Here is a 17277-nt window from a genome sequence, read left to right as displayed (position 1 = left end):
CCCCTCTGCTCCCTGTCCCCCGACTGCTCCGATCCCTCTCCCCACCCCTGCCCCCTGACAGCCCCACCCCCAGAACTCCCAACCCCCCCCCCGCTCCTTGTCCCCTGATTGCCCCCTCCTGGGACCCCTGCTCCTAACTGCCCTCCAGAACCCCACCCCCTACCTGTACCCTGACTGCCCAAAACCTTATCCACTCCCCCATAAAGCCCCCCCCCAAACTCCCAATCCCCCCCGTCTCTTGACTGCCCCCTCCAGAACCTCCCTGCCCCTTCTCCGACCCCCTGACCCTCTTACCCTGACACTCGTCCTGGCACGCTGGATAGCACGGGAGGAGGAGCGGGGGAGGAGCTCCAGACTGCTGGAGGCGATCTGCGAATGCAGGGAGGGAGGGAGTGATCTCTGCTGCAGGGGAAGCGGCGAAGGGGCTCTCTCTGGCTGTCGGAGCCCCATGTAAGTGACACCATCCGGCCGGCTGCCCTGTTAGCCACGCGCGCTCTGCATGGGGGGGGAAGTCTGGACATTTACAAATCCCTCCCCCCCCCCCCCCCCGGATGCTATTTTTAGCTCAAAAAGCCAGACATGTCCGGGGGGAATCCAGACGAATGGTAACCCTATAATTGACGATTTCTGTTTATTTTTTGTGTATCTTCCTCTCCCTTCCTCTCCTTTTACTAGTTCCTGTTGTCATATAACATGATCTCATAGAGAGGAGGTGGTGGGAGTAATAGCTACCACTGCAGCATAGATGTTAGACATGGGCTAGGGCCATGAAGTTCAGATCTGGGTTCCAAACACCCTAAAATTCAAGTGTGTATGGATCTGGTTTGGTCAGTTGTGGGATCTGGATTGGACACTCTACCCCCAAAGTTCAGGAGGGTTTGGATTCAGGTTTTTGGCTGGTTCCCATCTCTGTTGGGGCTTGTCTGCATGGGAAAATTAAACTGGTATAAAGGAAGGCGTGGATTTAAAGCACTATAGTTATACCGGTATAACTCTCTGTGTGGATACTCTCATTCCAGTAAAAAAGTGTTTTCTGGTTTAGTTTTGTCACTTTGGAAGTGGTTTAAGCTAAGCCAAAAACCCCACTTTTATTCTGGAATAAGAATGTCCACATAGGGGAGTTATGCTGGTATAACTATATCAGTTTAACTCTGTTGGTACACTTGTATGAGGGCATGTCTTCGCTACCTGCTCGGATCGGCGGGTAGAAATCGATCTCTCAGGGATCGATTTATCGCGTCTCGTCGGGACGTGATAATCGATCCCCGAATCGACGCATGTACTCCACCAGCGCAGGTAGGAGTAAGCGCCGTCGACGGGGGAGTCGCGGTGGTCGATTTGCTGCTGTCCTCACAGCGGGGTAAGTCCGCTTGGATACGTCGAATTCAGCTACACTATCCGCGTAGCTGAATTTGCGTATCTTAAATCGATTTCCCCTCCCCTCCCCCCAGTGTAGACCTAGCCTTAGTATAACTGGAAACATTTCCTGTGTAGACAAGCCTCTAGACTCTAAAGATTTTCCCAGAGCTCAGGAGAAGGGGGAAAGATGTCTGAGATGGGTGTTCTTAACTTTCCTCACTGAGTATGTCCCCTGTGTGTTCTTAGTCTTTGCCAACAAGAGGAATGTCTTCAGTCCTGTCCCTGAACTCCCATAATGAAAAACAACACACAGTTCTGGTGTGGCTCTTGGCACCTGTATCTTTCAATTGAACACTGAGTGTGAATGGCTTCTTGGAAACATTATTTCTGCTTTGATATGCTAAGTGTAAATCTGCTTGCTGTCCTTCCAGATTATAAATACGATCCAGAAATATGATGCCTTTGGCAATTTTTACTGGTTTTTTAAAGTTCATTTTTCCTACATTAAATTTTAGCAGCAGCGGATAGGGGAAGGAATAAAAAGGACAGGGCCAAATTCATCTCTGGTGCAACTCCATTGACTTCGGTGGGCTTGTACCAGCGATGAATTGGTCACCCAGAGGTAAACTGATGTGTTTGCAAAATGGAACTTAATCACAGTGTTTGTTGCATTTCATACGTATTTACCTGCAGCCAGTACTGGCCATTCTGTTACAAGCATCAGATTGCCATAAAGAAAATAACCCTGACATTGAAACTCCCATAAAATGAACTAAAATGGGTTTTTAATTTACATCTCACAGTTTGTCCTGTTTGATTTTAAGAGTGCCATTGAAGTGTGTGTGTGTGTGTGTGTGTGTGTGTGTGTGTGTGTGTGTGTTACACCACAGGTTTTAACTTATTTGGGCTTTTGCAGAAAAGAAAAAAATCCAGTGCAACTTGATGACGAGGGGGGCAGAACATTTCTACGAGTCCTCATTCACCTTATCATGCATGACTACCCTCCTTTGCTGTCAGGGGCCCTACAGCTGCTATTTAAGCATTTCAGCCAAAGAGCAGAAGTTTTGCAAGCATTTAAACAGGTACAGGTCCAATGGTGTTCCATGAAATCTACTGTGTGAGGAAAAAGAAAGTCGTCTCAAAGTCTAGTAGTCTCACTTAAACTGCCAGTTACAGTATTAGAATGTCCCTTCCTTATAAATTGAAAGTCCAAATTCAGCCCCCTTGCTCCATGGGAGCTGCACATACACAGCTGCACCTCAGTGAGCCAAGCTCTAGGTGTCTCAAGTCAGACACCCAAAAACAGAGACCCCTGGAATTGGAACTGCTGTTGACAGTGTAGGCCTGAGTGACTTGCCCAAGGTCACACAGAACAGCAAGTGAATAACAGAACCAGGCAGAATACTCAGTTGTTGTTCTGGCTACTAGATTACACCCCCATTTCTGTATAAATATTTAACATGTTAATAGATTAGTATTAAGAAACCTGATGTAATGGGGTTGGATAATAGAGGACTCTCTTGGTTATGGTGACTGATAACGTACTTATTTTTTTAGGTCATTTGATGCTTATTTCAGGAGTTCACTAGCATGTTGCCACCTCATTATGTAAAAGGTGGAGGTTTTTCTTGTCATAAAACCAGGCAAATGATAAATAGCTGGAAAGACTTTGTTGTAATACTTTTGCGGAGTTGCATACTGGCCTCCCGCCAGGATATTAAAGTGGGACCATGCTGATTAGGTGCATAAATAGCTGCTATTCCCAGTTAAGTAAGAGTTGCGTACCTAATATGTTTTTTGTAAAAGAAAGGAAAAGTCTAATTGGCAAATAAACAAAAAAGGCTGTGGAGGAAGTGGAATGTGAATATGTGTGGACGAGCAGCACTCATCAATTCAGTAGGATAACAAGGCTGTATGCTGTTAAGCAAGCAGCCTATGAGAACTTCAAGATTATATTATAAAATAGTGAATATTTGTCTGCGAACAGCCATTTAAAAAATATATTATCCATGTTCTTATCTGCCATATGACCATATTAACTTGATGTTGCATTTTCTTTTACATCAGTTCGATTTCTTAATGGCGGTTATTGGGTTATACAGGGATCATTGTTAGGTCAAATTTTGTTTAATCTCCTCATTAATAATTTAGGAGAGGGAGCAACTAGCCTAATAAGGAACTTTAAAGACGATACTAAATCGGAGGACTTATGAACACCAATGAGCAGAAAGAAAGATTAGATATATGGGCAGGAAATGAAAAAACAGATTCATCTTGAAAAATGCAAGCTGTCATAACGGGGGGTAAATGATGTGAGCCCTGTCAAGCATCAGTGCTGAAAGAGACTTAGGTGTGGTTTCCTATAGGTGGTAATGAAAATTAGGTGTCACACATTTTGTTTTTCCATTTTTAGTCAAAATGTTGATGAAATTTATACTGAAATTTCAATATCTGGAAAATGTTGACTATCTCTACAGTTCACGTTTGGATCTCTTGATTTCTTGTAATGTCAATCTTGTCTTTCCATGAAATATTATTTACATGGGATAAACTGCTTCTTACTATATTCTTTTAATACCAGAAGGAGCATAATCCTGGTGTCGCCGTTAGCTCTGCCATAGATCTCAGGGGTTTATAGACAGTTGTTTACATTGCAAACATTTTGCAGCATGATGATAAAGGAAGCAGAATGTTTTAAACATTGTAACCATTTTGCTTTGGGCAAAACAGTCTTCAGTGGCAATAACTTCAGTTTGACTTAAGTATGTGATTTAGGGCTTTGCTCATCTGCGGCCAAAGAGACTAAGGATGGAAAATTTCAGTTCAAAAGATGCTGATAATTTCATAAGGTCACGAGGGAGTGAAACCAGGGCATTAAAATGAAAACTATTAAACAAACTTGACTGTAGAGGCTGCAGCTGGCTCTGCTGTAATATAACTGTGGATTACTGTGTTTCCAGGTCCAGTTACTGGTGTCTAATCAGGATGTGGACAACTACAAGCAAATCAAAGCTGATCTTGACCAGCTCCGACTGACTGTAGAAAAATCTGAACTGTGGGTCGAAAAGAGCAGCAGCTACGAGAGTGGGGAGCTAGGTGACAGTCAGGCGAAAGGGGGTGAAGAACCGATGGAGGTGTGTTTCTAAAGCCCTAGGCCACCTGTGTTCCTATATAGTTAACATATTATTAAACTAGAAATTCAAAATGGTGCTGCTAGCAAGCAGGTGATATCCAAAATGCTGGGCAAGCTTTAGTATTAAAGAGGGGAAAAAGACAAAACCAAAGGTGCTTTAATAAGAGCTATATTATCTCAGAGGGAGTCTCCTTCAGTTTGGTCCAGCGGGAGTGCCACAGATCTGTTTGACATCACTGCTGCCGTGCTGGTGATCCAGAGGTCACACTTTCATTATTTCAGTGACTTTATTGCAGGCTTGAAGAGGAGGGAAATAATAGACTTCCCCAAAACTTTGGCCAACCCCAAAGTGAGCATTGATGTGAGAAAGGACAAGGAGGTAAAGGACCGTTATTCAGTCATGATGGGTGGTGCTACACTTCTATCCAGATCTCGATTCTCATGTAGTTACCTTAGATACAGGGGATTATAGAAAATATCTTCAGAACAAGATGATGGAACCAACTGCCAGGCAATGCAGGGTGAGGCCCAACAATGATGCCATAACCACAAATCACACAGGGAAAATTATAAGGGGTGTGAGGGGGAAATAATAATCTCTATGAAATAGAGCCTATGCTGGCATAGCTCCCTACTGTAGATACTATGTACGCTGACAGGAGTTCTTCTGTTTACTTAATAAGATCAGCTTCCCAAACTACTTTAGCTAACTGTACAAAAGCACTCTTCTTTCAGCTCAGATGTGTCTACACTAGGTGTTCTGCTGTCCCAGCCTTTCACCTTGGGGTGTGAGTTTTTCACACTGCTCTCAAACACGGCTATGTCAGTGGAACTTTATAGTGTATGCCAAGCCTGAAATTCAGTGCAGGACACTTGGCCACCCTTGTCACTTGAATGGAAGAGACAACATTTAAGTTTTGTCTACACTTGTAGGTTAATTTGGATTAAGGTAGCATGTGAATTTAAAAGTTCAATAGCTATTTCTTAACTCCATATGTGGATGCTCTTATTCTGGAATCAGTGTGCCCATACATAGTTTTTCAGGAGTAGTTATGTAGAAATAATTATAACTCCATGTATAGAGAAATCTTTAGGCACCTCAGAGTTCCCCCACTCTGCCCCTGCTCTGGCTTCTGATAGGTTTGATAGTTGTCCTGAGTATGTTTTGGGGAACATTTAATTTCAAGCATTATGTATATTTTAGGGTTATGGGCCCAATGCTACAAGCTTTACTCATGTAGTGAGTAAGCACTGCTCATTGAGGGCTGAACTGTGCCACCCTTACTTGTATGGAACGGTAACATGTCATCCGTAGTCCCATGGAAATTAATGAGCCTATTTCAGTAGCAAAGTATAAGTCAGTGCAAGAGTGGCAGAATCTGGCCCTGGCTCAGGGCTGTAGGATAGGATCCTATAACTGATGATACAGTAGTAATTGCCTGTGAATTTTACAAAGAAAGCAAGGAGCCATCTTTAGAAATTCCCACTCTCTAACAACACAGCTATTCAGAATAGAACATAGATTAGTACAGGCTCAGTGACTTCTTTGCTCCCTATGGGAAAGCATGACAGAGAACGTCTATCACAGGGCATAATGAGGCAAGATATGCAACCAAATGCCTCTGATGTCCCAGTGGTGTGATTATCTCTTGATAACTACATCCCTGGAATACTCTTACAGGTTCAATAAACAGTTTTTATTTTGTTAAGAGAGAGGATGGATTTAGTTTAATGCTGATCAGCACTTCCAGATAAGACGTATAGTTCTCACGGATTATAAAACTACTTTGACTGAGGAAAAATGCTGATAAACGTAACAGGTAAATTAATCTTGGTTAACTAACAGTCCCAGGGCAAAGGACAGTGGTTAAATTATAGCAAAGAACCTAAAATATCTTCCACAACATCAATCCCAAACAGCTAGTAAGGAGGCAACATGCATACTAACAAACCCTAAACAAATAATAGTCTGTTGTTGTTGCAAAGATCAACACAAACATGACAAATAACAGTGTTGACATTGTTAGGAACTGTCCTGAATGGCCGAGCAGCATAACTGCTCCTTGCTCCTCTAGAAATTAAGACCAGATTGAATTTATTGAACTCCTAACTGTAGCAGCCAGGTAAAGAAAATTCAGAAAGAGGTTTCAAATTAGTTTGTGGGGTTTTTTTTTTAATGTAACCATTCACTAAAACATTAGAAAGTTTGAGGACAGAGGGAAACTCAGAATCCTATCTGCTTCATTCTCTTCAATGTGATTTACAGTAGTTTTCGTCCTAATAGTGATACTGAGGAGGAGTCGTGAGACCTCCACCACCTGTTTTCTTCCAGATTCAGTGCCCTCAACATCATGGCCCAATCTTTCAGACCGCTGTGCTGCCAGAATAGAAACACTGAACAGAACAGGTGGCACAGAGCATCACTGCCAATTCACCCAGCAGGAATACTTGCTTCAGTATCCGCTCTCTTTATTGGAATGTGGGTGGAGAGAGCAGTGGCTGATGGCAACTGCTTATCGACTGTAAGCCTTAAATTTATGGCTTCCCCTTCTAATCACACACAGATGGGACTTTTGAGGAATCGGTGTCCCCAGTTTAGGCTTATTAGCAATGTTATCCCAAGTAAACCTCCAGCTCAACAGGAGGGTCACGTTTTCCGCTTTTAAATCCATTTCCACATCACCCAGAGATGAGTGTTGAAGCGTCATCTCTACTGGAGGAACATCTTCAGTCCTCGTGGTGGCAGGCTGGCGCCCGATTATCAACCTCCAGGCACCTTAAATTCTTCATGCTTTTGAAAAAAAAATCTATTTATCTCAACTACAAAGGTTGTCTTCATCTTATTCTCCAGATCTGCTGTGTTACACTCACTTAACTTCAGTCTGTAATCTTTCCAGGCGCATTAGAAATAGGGTTGGACCAAATACTATCTATCTAAGGTACTCATGGCTCCCATTGTTATCTCATTTAAGCACTTTACAACCTTTAGTACGTTTAACCTCATAACTCCCCTATGAGGTAGGGAAGTGCTATTATTATGAGGAAATGAGACAAAGTAAATTGTCCAAAGATCACACAGGACATTTGTGGCAGAGGAAGGAATTAAACCCAGATCTCCCGAGTCCCAGGCTTGCACCCTAGTCTTTGGACCATCGTTCCTCTACTCTATACTTCCACTTTGCTCTTACCTGTTCTCGTTGCTCCTCTTCTTTATTTATTGTTGTTAAAAATAGTTCGCTGATATTCAGTCAACTGCACTAAAAACCATTTGTGGTTGTGTTTAAATTATAGGAACCGAATATTTTAAGCCCAGTACAGGATGGGACCAAAAAACCTCAGATTGACAGCAATAAGAGTAATAATTACAACATTGTTAAGGAGGTTTGTATACCTACAAATGAGGTGCTGTAGATTCATATTTGTTTTTATGGCACATTATATCCTTTACATTTGAGTTTTGTGGGGGGGCTTTGAGTTTTTTTTTTTTTTCTTCCCCCAGATTTTGATTAGACTCAGCAAACTCTGTGTCCAGAATAAAAAATGTCGGAATCAGCAGCAGCGATTGCTGAAAAATATGGGAGCTCACTCAGTGGTGCTGGACCTCCTGCAGATACCCTATGAAAAGGTTAGATGAATATATACTTCTAGTAAGTATAGGAAGTCACTGATCGGACAGTCCTAAAAGAACTGTTCCAAAGCCTTTTGAAATCACTGGAAAGATTCCCATTGACTTTAGTGGGCTTTGGAGCAGACTCAAAATCATGATATCCTAATTCTCTACTTTGAGAATAAGGAAGCCGAGCTGAATTTTTAAGTATGGGTGCCGAAATACTGAGGATGTAATTGAAAACATAAATATTCATCACCCCAGGTACTCCAAATAAAGGTGTTGTCTTCTCACACTTTCTGAATAAGTGATCCTGTATTACAGCAGTCACTTTGGGGGAGAAGGGACAGGCATTGACTAAATGAAACCCCACAGCAGGATACACAGGTTTGGGTGCTCAGATTGGCACTGTACATACATAACATGGGCATTTATATGTCTCAGGACCAAACCGTTTAATCCTTATGAAGTCCCTGCTCTTGCTAAACTCCAAAGTTTTGCCTCAGAAAGGATAGCATGATTTGGCCCCAGTTTACTGATCTGACCACCAAAATGAAGGATCTCGATGTCCTTTTCAGGAGCCCTTGTTTGGAAAACTAGGTGCATCCATCTGTAGTAAGCACTAAAAAAAGTCATGAATACATTTGTGATCTCCATTTACATTATCCTAAATTTGATCTGCTGTTCAGACTTTGACACTGGGTTCAGTTCTCTTCAGTAGGATAGTAGCTGTAACACTTGTTCATAGAATGGCTCACCACATGCTCGTTAACGTGTTATTCTAAGTGTAGAAAATAGGTGCCTAAATCTAGTCACCCAAATGTATATTTAAGCACCTAATTGGTCTGATTTTTAAAAGTCAGTGGGAGCTATGGGATGCACAGTACTTTTGAAAATCAGGCACTTGATAGGAGCCTAAATATGGAATTAAGAGCCTAAATTTAGGTACTCGTTAGAAAATCTTGTCCTTAGCTTTATTATTTTTGATGTACTCTATTATATTATATTATCTAGTGGTAGAGCCAAAATAAAACCAAGTCACAAACAAAAAAAGGGCAGACAGGAGGACTGGGAATTACAGCATGTCATGCCACTCTGAAGAACATGGCTTCAGCCATTCTTGCTAGAGGGAGAGTTGCCATCTTTGGAAGGCACAGGAAATTGGAGGAGAATTGGTACATTACTGATCAGATTGTGTTGTGGAGGTTTAGCAAATATGTTTTATTTTTTTCCCCTTTTGATGTTTGATGTTTTTACCTGTAGACTGATGAAAAGATGAATGAAGTTATGAATCTAGCCCACACTTTCCTTCAGAATTTCTGTCGAGGAAATCCTCAGAATCAAGTTCTCCTCCACAAAAACCTCAATTTGTTCTTAACTCCTGGTGTAAGTATTTCACATGATTTATTGTTTAAAATAGATTAAGCTGATTTTGATTCACTGACATGTAATGCCAAATAAATAAATACATAAATACATACTTTGTTTCTTTTGTTTCTTCTCCATTAATTCTCTTTCCCTTTCCTACTTTCTTCCTTTTTCTTATTATGATTCTTTGTACTTGCTTCTAAAGAGATCCATTTCTGAAAGTGAAAAGCAAAATTACATTTATAATTTACTGAGTGTTATCTGCAAGCATGATGTCTCATTGTCAAGACAGAATATCACACGTGGCTTGATTCTGATCTCACTTGCACCTCTGTAAATTAGGAGTAACTCCAGTGAAATCAGTGGAGCTACTGTGATGTAAAGCAGTGTGAATGAGATCAAATCAAGCCCGCAGTATTTTACTCCTACATTCAGAGTGCTGCTGCTGCCAATATCATTTTCCTAGCCCGTCACTTTGACCATATCACCCCTGTTTTTATATCCCTCCATTGTATCTCCCTTCTCTTTGGTATCATACATAAATTACTTTGTCTTCACTTTCAAGTCTCTTCATAATCAATTCCCACCCTACCTATTGTTTCTCATTCGCTATCGCGCAGTCGATGCTAACCTCCGATCAGCCCAGGATGTCTGTCAGCGTCCACTGCCCAGCTAGTTAAATTTTCAAACAAGCACCTTTGTGCTTTCTCCCATGGGAGGTACTTCCCGTAAACATCCACAAAGCTACTTCATTCTCCACCTTCCAACCCCTCCTCAAATCTCTCCTTTGCCAAGATGCCTACAAAAGATGACATGGGTTAGACGGCTAGAGTGCTGAGACCACAACCTATGATGGTGACTGGTATTGTCTCATTGTTTCCTTGTACTCCCCTGTCTGTTTGTATCAATCTCTTGTTTTATACTTCAATGATAAGCTTTTTGGGGCAGGGACTGTCTTATTTTTTTATTTTTTTATTTTGTGTTTGTACAGTGCCTAGCACAATGTGCCCTGGTCTATGACTGGGGCCCTGGGCATTATGGTAATACAAATTATTATAATTAATTGGATTTATTCATTATTTATTAACTAATACATATTACTCGTGTGTCCTCCTTCTTCAACTAACCTAAAACTTGACCTCTTGTTTGGATAGGCTAAGATGTGAAAAGTGTGGTATTAATTTACTTCCCTCCCCTTTTAGTCAGTCTCCGCTTCCCATCTATCTCCCCAAATTTTTTGATTTGTTTCATTTGTTATTAGCGAGTCATGCATTGTCATGCAGAGCCAGGATCTTTTCAACTTGCTGGTTGAGAGGCCTGCTGAGTAAAACCCCACTTTTGTTAGAAATAATATAATCATATTAGAAGTACAGAATCTTGACAGGCCATAATGGCCTAAGTACATCCTCTAGAATTAATATGGCCCATTATTTATTTTTTATTTCTGTGTGAATTTATTGCTGGTAAAGGGTGCTGAGCTGAGAGTCCTGGAGACCAAGAGCTTGATTCTCAGTTACCCTAAAGTCCCTTTACAGAGCTCTAGCAGCGTATAGATCCTTAAAGTAGGTATGAATTTAGTTTATGACAATTTTAGGCCTTTTTGCACTTTGGAAAAGTAGCCTAAAGGAACGCCAGGGTAAATAAGAATCAGTCCCTAAAGCTTCTGTTTCCCCATTGAACAGGCACATGTTGGGGATTCTGCCATGATGCCCTTTCAGTGTGCCTTTACTCTGACCTGGAGACTTCTGATCCCCTCATCCAGTATCCATTCTCAGTCCATCATATAAACTAGCTCTGCCATTCTGATGAAGCTGTTTGATTTAAATCTGTTTAGCTGCTTGAAGCTGAAACCATGCGGCACGCCTTTATGAACAATTACCATCTGTGCAATGAAATTAGCGAGAGAGTAGTGCAGCACTTCGTACACTGTATAGAGACACATGGCCGACACGTGGAGTACCTGCGTTTTCTGCAGACAATTGTAAAAGCAGATGGCAAATATGTGAAGAAATGCCAGGATATGGTAATGACAGAGGTATGTTTACTGTTCATATTATATCTGTTTAACACACATACTAATATTCTGAGGCTGCTTTCCTCTGCTGTTAATGCCAGTGAAACATGCTGGCATTATATGTTTAGAATTTTAAATGTTACCACGAATAATGAATATTTTAGCATACATATTTTTGAGTTAAATCTAATTTAGAAAGGCCATCTGTATAAGTACTAGCCGTAAAATGCAAGAGCTACTGTGATGGTATGTAGAGCTCTAGTTCTGGGACTTGCAACAGAGAAATATTTGAACTCCATACTCAGATCTTCATTCTCCTGTGCTGTATCCCATCTACCCAGCAAAATTTACCATTTTGTGGCACTATATTCTAACAAAACGTGCTCTTGCTTACATAGATTGATCCAAACTTTGTTATAATCATTTTGTGGAACCGCATTACAATCCCAAAGGCCAGATTCTGATCTCAGTTCCATTGGTGTAATTCTGGAGAAACTCTGCTGAAGTCAGTGGAGTTACTGTGGATTTACCCAGAGTAATGGAGTTCAGAATTTGGACTGGTAAATTTCACTGTGTAGACCAGCTCTCTTAGGGCCAAATCTTTATGCCATTGAAGTTAGTTGGAAAACACCAATTTGAGTTCTCGTGGGAGCATGATTTGATACACATAGGGGCGGACTAGGGTTTTGTGGGGTCATGGGCCAGAGCAAGTGGGGGCCCTCTCTACCCCCTCCGCCTGCAGTCCCCCCTGCCCCTCCACACTCCAGCTGGGGAATGGGGTCAGGGCGCGGGGACTTGTCCCGCTCCGCCTGCCCGGCTCTTCTGCCTGGGAGCGGGGTCAGGGTGCGGGGGCTTGCCCGGCTCCATCCACCCAATGCTTCACACACTTATTCATGCATCTAACTGTAATTATGTGAACTTCATTAACTTCAATGAGACCACTCATGTGAGTAAAATTAAATATGAGCTTAAGAGTTGGTAAGATCAGGGCCCAAGTATTATTTTCATTCCTTTGCAATTTTTTTTCCCTCTTGGGAAAAGAAACTTAAGGAAGAAAACAGAGATGAGCTGTAGTCATGATCTAAGTAGAGTTGAGATATACAGAAAATTCTCTTTACAGCAATAAAGAAGAAAAACTTCTAATTAAGAAAATAAAACTTCATCCTACATGGATAACCTTTAATGAATTCTATTTCAACTTTTTCAATTTGACTGAAGAGTTTTAACATGTAATATCAATTGCAAGCCTTTGATTTATGTAATTCAAACAATTCTTATGCATTAGTGCCTTTACAGTTCCTTTCCTCCTACACTCCAGTATCATATAGGGTTTGAGCTTCTCATCATACACAGTTTTTTTTTGTTTTGTTTTGTTTTTTTCAATTTAAATATATTTTGTTAGTGATGAGAGATATTGCTATATTTCCTCTTCAGAATGATTGCATGATGAAAATAACTTAGCTCTGACATTTGGATCTCAATTCCTTCAGGAATTATCAAGAAAGGAACCATTTTGAGGAGAGGGGTAAAAAGATGGCCATTGTGATTTTAGGCAAATGACTTATCTTCCTATGCTTCAGTCGCCTCATCTGTAAACTGGATGTAATGATACTTACCTAGCTCAAAGACTCCTGAGAGGCTACTGTTAGGGAAGTGCTTTGAGGTTCTTGGATGACAGGTTGCCATATCAGCACAAACATTATTACAAAAAAGAAAACAGGACTTATTTGGGGCCCTTTGACCCAATCAATGGAACAACAGAGCTTTCTAGTATGTCTTTGTTCCAGAATGATGTACATTACAGAATGTCAACAGCTAATCCAGAACTGATCATCCTTGTTGATATTTACCTAGACTGCTTAGTTGTGACTTGCTCATATGGGACAAAATGCTGCAGCATTTTCTCAGTCACAACTGTGAGTGGGAATTTTGTCTGACCTTATGCTGGAGGCTTCTTAGAGTTTCTTTAGCGAGGACATTCAAATGTATAATTTTATGCTTGGATCAATGTTTGATTCCCTTTCCAGGTCACCTTTAAACTGGAGGGGAAATAGTTGGGTGGGTAACTTGGAAAATAAGGTACTTTTCTGCTTCCATTACTTTTATGATGATCATTTTGTTCCACTTGCACTATACTTGCTGATGCAGCACCCTCTCTTTTCTGTGTGTTGTTCATGTCTTCACATTGAAAGTTCCCTCACGGTCACGACACAAGTAGCTCTGTATTCCATTGCCTTATCCAACATCTTGCTTCATGCATTTAATAAATTAATCTCATTTTTCAGCAACTGATCATTCTGTACACAGTGTAGGGGACATACAGCATTCAAGGCACATTTTAGCAAGTGACTCTGGGCCAGGTTTTGTCTAGCTCTTAAATGGGGCAGCATGCAAGGAATCTGTAAATGGCTTATGTAAGGGACAGATACTAGACTTGGTTGACATACGGAAAAATATTCCCATGAAAAATTTCAAAGTTGTTTCTCTCTTGCAGGATTTGATATGGAACAATTTCTTAATTATTTTGTGATTATTTTTTTTATTTTTTTTTAAAAAAGGTCAAAATTTCACATTTTTGAATTTTTATTCCCCCCATTTCTCCCTTCTTTTTCATTTTTGTCACTTAGAACAATAAAATAAATGATGTTTGGATTATTACTTTCCCCCCAACTTTATCATTTTTCCTTTTCTCACTCTAATTTTTCCAAAACTGAAGAAGTTTTAAAAACGTTTTCAGTTGTGGAAAACTTAAAGATGTGGCAAAAGGGGGTGGGGAGAAAAAAAATGGGTGGGGAAAAAACCCTAGATGACACTAATTCTGTTGCATTCAATGGTTAAAGGAGGAAAAAATAAAATTCAGAAAATTCTGAACTTCAAAATTTGAAATTTTCAAGTTTTGATGAAAAACTGGAAAATTTAATGACAAGTTATTATTATTTTTTTTAAAGTTTTCTCTTTCCAAAGAGCCTATTTTTCATCCCTGCCATGTGCAAAAAATGTCAAATGAAAAATTTCAGGCAGCTCTACCAGGTACAGTTGCCACCCTTGCGCTTGGGGATGCATAAGATCTGCCTGTCTCCCCCACCCCCCATCTCCCCAAAGGGTGCATTATGCCCCAAAGGGGATGGGGAAAATGCAGGGCTATGGCCATGTATACACTCTATGCCAGCTGGCTAAATAGCACTGGCACAGTAGAAGGGAGTAAGCTGCAAGCCCCCAAGGGATGTAGCAACAGATATATTGAGTGCACTGGGAGAGCTCAGAGAAGAACTCTGTCTACTTGGAACAAAACTTTTCCCTGAGATCCACCAGGATTTTGCTGCACCACATGTACCCTGACTCTGGGATGTGTCTAACTGGCATGTCTGAGCCTTCCAGGATGAATGAGTTACTCCTATTTCTCACATCTCAGATATCTATAGCTACAGCCTCTTTTTTCCTTTTAAAAGGAATCCCCGGCCTTACATTAACAATACTAGGATACAGATGGTCTCTAGTACATAGAGAAGGGAAGGATAGTTATGTGTTTAAGGCACTGGCCTGAGACATTGAAGACCCGGATTCAGTTCTTGTATTTGCCACCGACTTGTTGTGTGAGCTTTGGCATGCCATTTAATCTGCGCCTCAGTTCCCCATCTATGAAATGGGGATGATAATACTTCCCAACCTCACATCAGTGTTGAGGTTACATTAAAGTTTAAGTGACGCTTAGGTGCTCTGATGGGAGTGGTATACATACTTAAATAAATGTAGACATAGACATAGAATCTGGAGTAACTCTGTTGAATTTCATTCTGAAGGAACTGACTTCAATGGAGTTATTCCAGATGTATGCAACTGAGATAATGTATGCTCAGTTAGCCAAATTCTATTTTTCCTAGTGCTCTGTATATAATCAAATAGAAATTTTGCACATTGCGAGACAAAACGAATCATTTGAAAGTGAACACAATGTGGGACACTTGAACAGTTGGGCAGACTTTCATACTATCATTTCAGCTGATCAATGGAGGTGAAGATGTGTTGATATTTTACAACGATAGAGCATCATTTCCAGTCCTCCTACAAATGATGTGCTCAGAGCGAGACCGAGCAGATGAGAGTGGACCCTTAGCCTACCACGTCACGCTTGTGGAACTGCTAGCAGCATGTACCGAAGGAAAGAATGTATATACAGAGATCAAGTGTAATTCACTCCTGCCACTGGATGACATAGTGAGAGTGGTAACCCATGATGACTGCATACCAGAGGTAAGCCTGACGAGACAATGCAGCAACTGAAGAATTATTATAAATAGAAAAACATTTGCAGAGCTTCTAAAAAACAAACAGGCTGAATATTTGTCCAGAAAGCAGTCTCACCTGGTCACCTGTGCTGTTTGTTAAGCTGCACAAATGAGAGAGTAAATCAGAATATTTTCCAGAACTAAACTGTTACATGAAACAATACGATGATGGTTGAGTTTGCCATGCTAAAATATCCCCACTGCATGAGTTGGGAGGTATGAGGTGAAGTCCTGTCCCTGTTGAAGTCAATGGGAGTTTTGCCTTGGTGGGGCCAGGATTTCATCCAGGGTGTCAAGTGTCTTTATTCATAGCAGCTACAGGCTCAGTCCTGTAAACACTACCAAGCATAGTTCAACACTACTGTGAACTAAACTGTAAACCATGTATACAATAGAAACCACTTCAAGCCAGGGGGTGCGGCAGCACCTCTATTCCAGCACCTGTGTTTCATAATTCAGCAGGAACTGGCTCAGACTCTACGCTTTGGGTGATAAAGTCAGCGGGACTTTGCACAGCAATTGGCCCATGAGTTATCAGTTGGGGACTGGGGATCTCTGATCTTTTTACAGGATTAGGTAATTTGACAATAAAGAAGCACATCATACTTTGTGGTCATCCCTATCACAATAAGATATTTTCTTGGTTGAAAATATGTAGATTTATTTAAATTGCTGCCATTAGTTTAGGGGGAAAAAACAGCTTTTCTGTTTACCGCATTAAATTTATTGTCTATTATCCCTACTTTGGACTGTCGAAAATGATTTAAAAAAGTATTATATGTGTGTTACATCCAAAGTACACCGCTACCTCGATATAACGTGACCTGATATAACACAAATTCGGATATAACATGGTAAAGCAGTGCTCCGGGGGAGGGACAGGGTTGCGCACTCCGGTGGACCAAAGCAAGTTCAATATAACGCGGTTTCACCTATAACGCGGTAAGATATTTTGGCTCCCGAGGACAGCGTTATATCGAGGTAAAGGTGTATGTTAAAAGAACATTAAGATTACAAAGCCAAGCATTCAAAAGCTAGAAAATGCCAGAACTAAGGCTGCCTGTGCAACCTTAATTTGGCCCTCTTGTGTGTTATGGATTATGACACAGTTTTCACATGATCACATACTATTTTTTCCACAAGACCCCTGCCCTGTCTCATTCAGGGAACAGGATGTACAGTGCTCATTTAATGAGCAGCTCTTCCATATTTTGTTTTATCATCATTATTTAGTATGTGGCTCTAGGCCTTATTTACTGCATTAACATTCTTTTAATCTAGGGGTTTTTTTATACAATACATATGTGTTCATTCACCTCCTGCATATATGAAAGGGCCATTTCTCTATCTTTATTCTCCTTAACGTGGCTGTTACCTTCAACATGGTCACGCTCTCATTTTTTGTCTGGACTTGATTTCCATGCCTCTGCTTCTCCCTCTTCTCTCTTTGCTGATGGTCTCTTCATTTCCTTTAATGGCTCCTTATCCTTCCCTCTTTCTCTTCTGATGG

The 17277-nt window shown here is 40.9% G+C and overlaps 1 protein-coding gene across 4 annotated transcripts in view; it reads left to right on the top strand.

Moving 5' to 3' along the window:
• ITPR2 (inositol 1,4,5-trisphosphate receptor type 2) overlaps positions 1 to 17277 on the top strand; it is a 341154-nt gene that overhangs the window by 142095 nt on the left and 181782 nt on the right. For all 4 annotated transcript variants that reach the window (XM_034782924.1, XM_034782916.1, XM_034782942.1 and 1 more), the window contains exons 25-31: positions 2276 to 2441; positions 4320 to 4493; positions 7784 to 7873; positions 7992 to 8117; positions 9363 to 9485; positions 11302 to 11502; positions 15481 to 15732. In XM_034782924.1, the coding sequence (XP_034638815.1) occupies positions 2276 to 2441; positions 4320 to 4493; positions 7784 to 7873; positions 7992 to 8117; positions 9363 to 9485; positions 11302 to 11502; positions 15481 to 15732 (1132 nt within the window). The remainder of the gene's footprint in view (positions 1 to 2275; positions 2442 to 4319; positions 4494 to 7783; positions 7874 to 7991; positions 8118 to 9362; positions 9486 to 11301; positions 11503 to 15480; positions 15733 to 17277) is intronic.

This window comes from Trachemys scripta, chromosome 1, assembly GCF_013100865.1.
Source record: "Trachemys scripta elegans isolate TJP31775 chromosome 1, CAS_Tse_1.0, whole genome shotgun sequence".
NCBI lineage: Eukaryota > Metazoa > Chordata > Testudines > Emydidae > Trachemys > Trachemys scripta.
The sequence above is the reverse complement of the archived record's forward strand: the minus strand, read 5'-3'. Positions and strand labels throughout refer to the sequence as shown.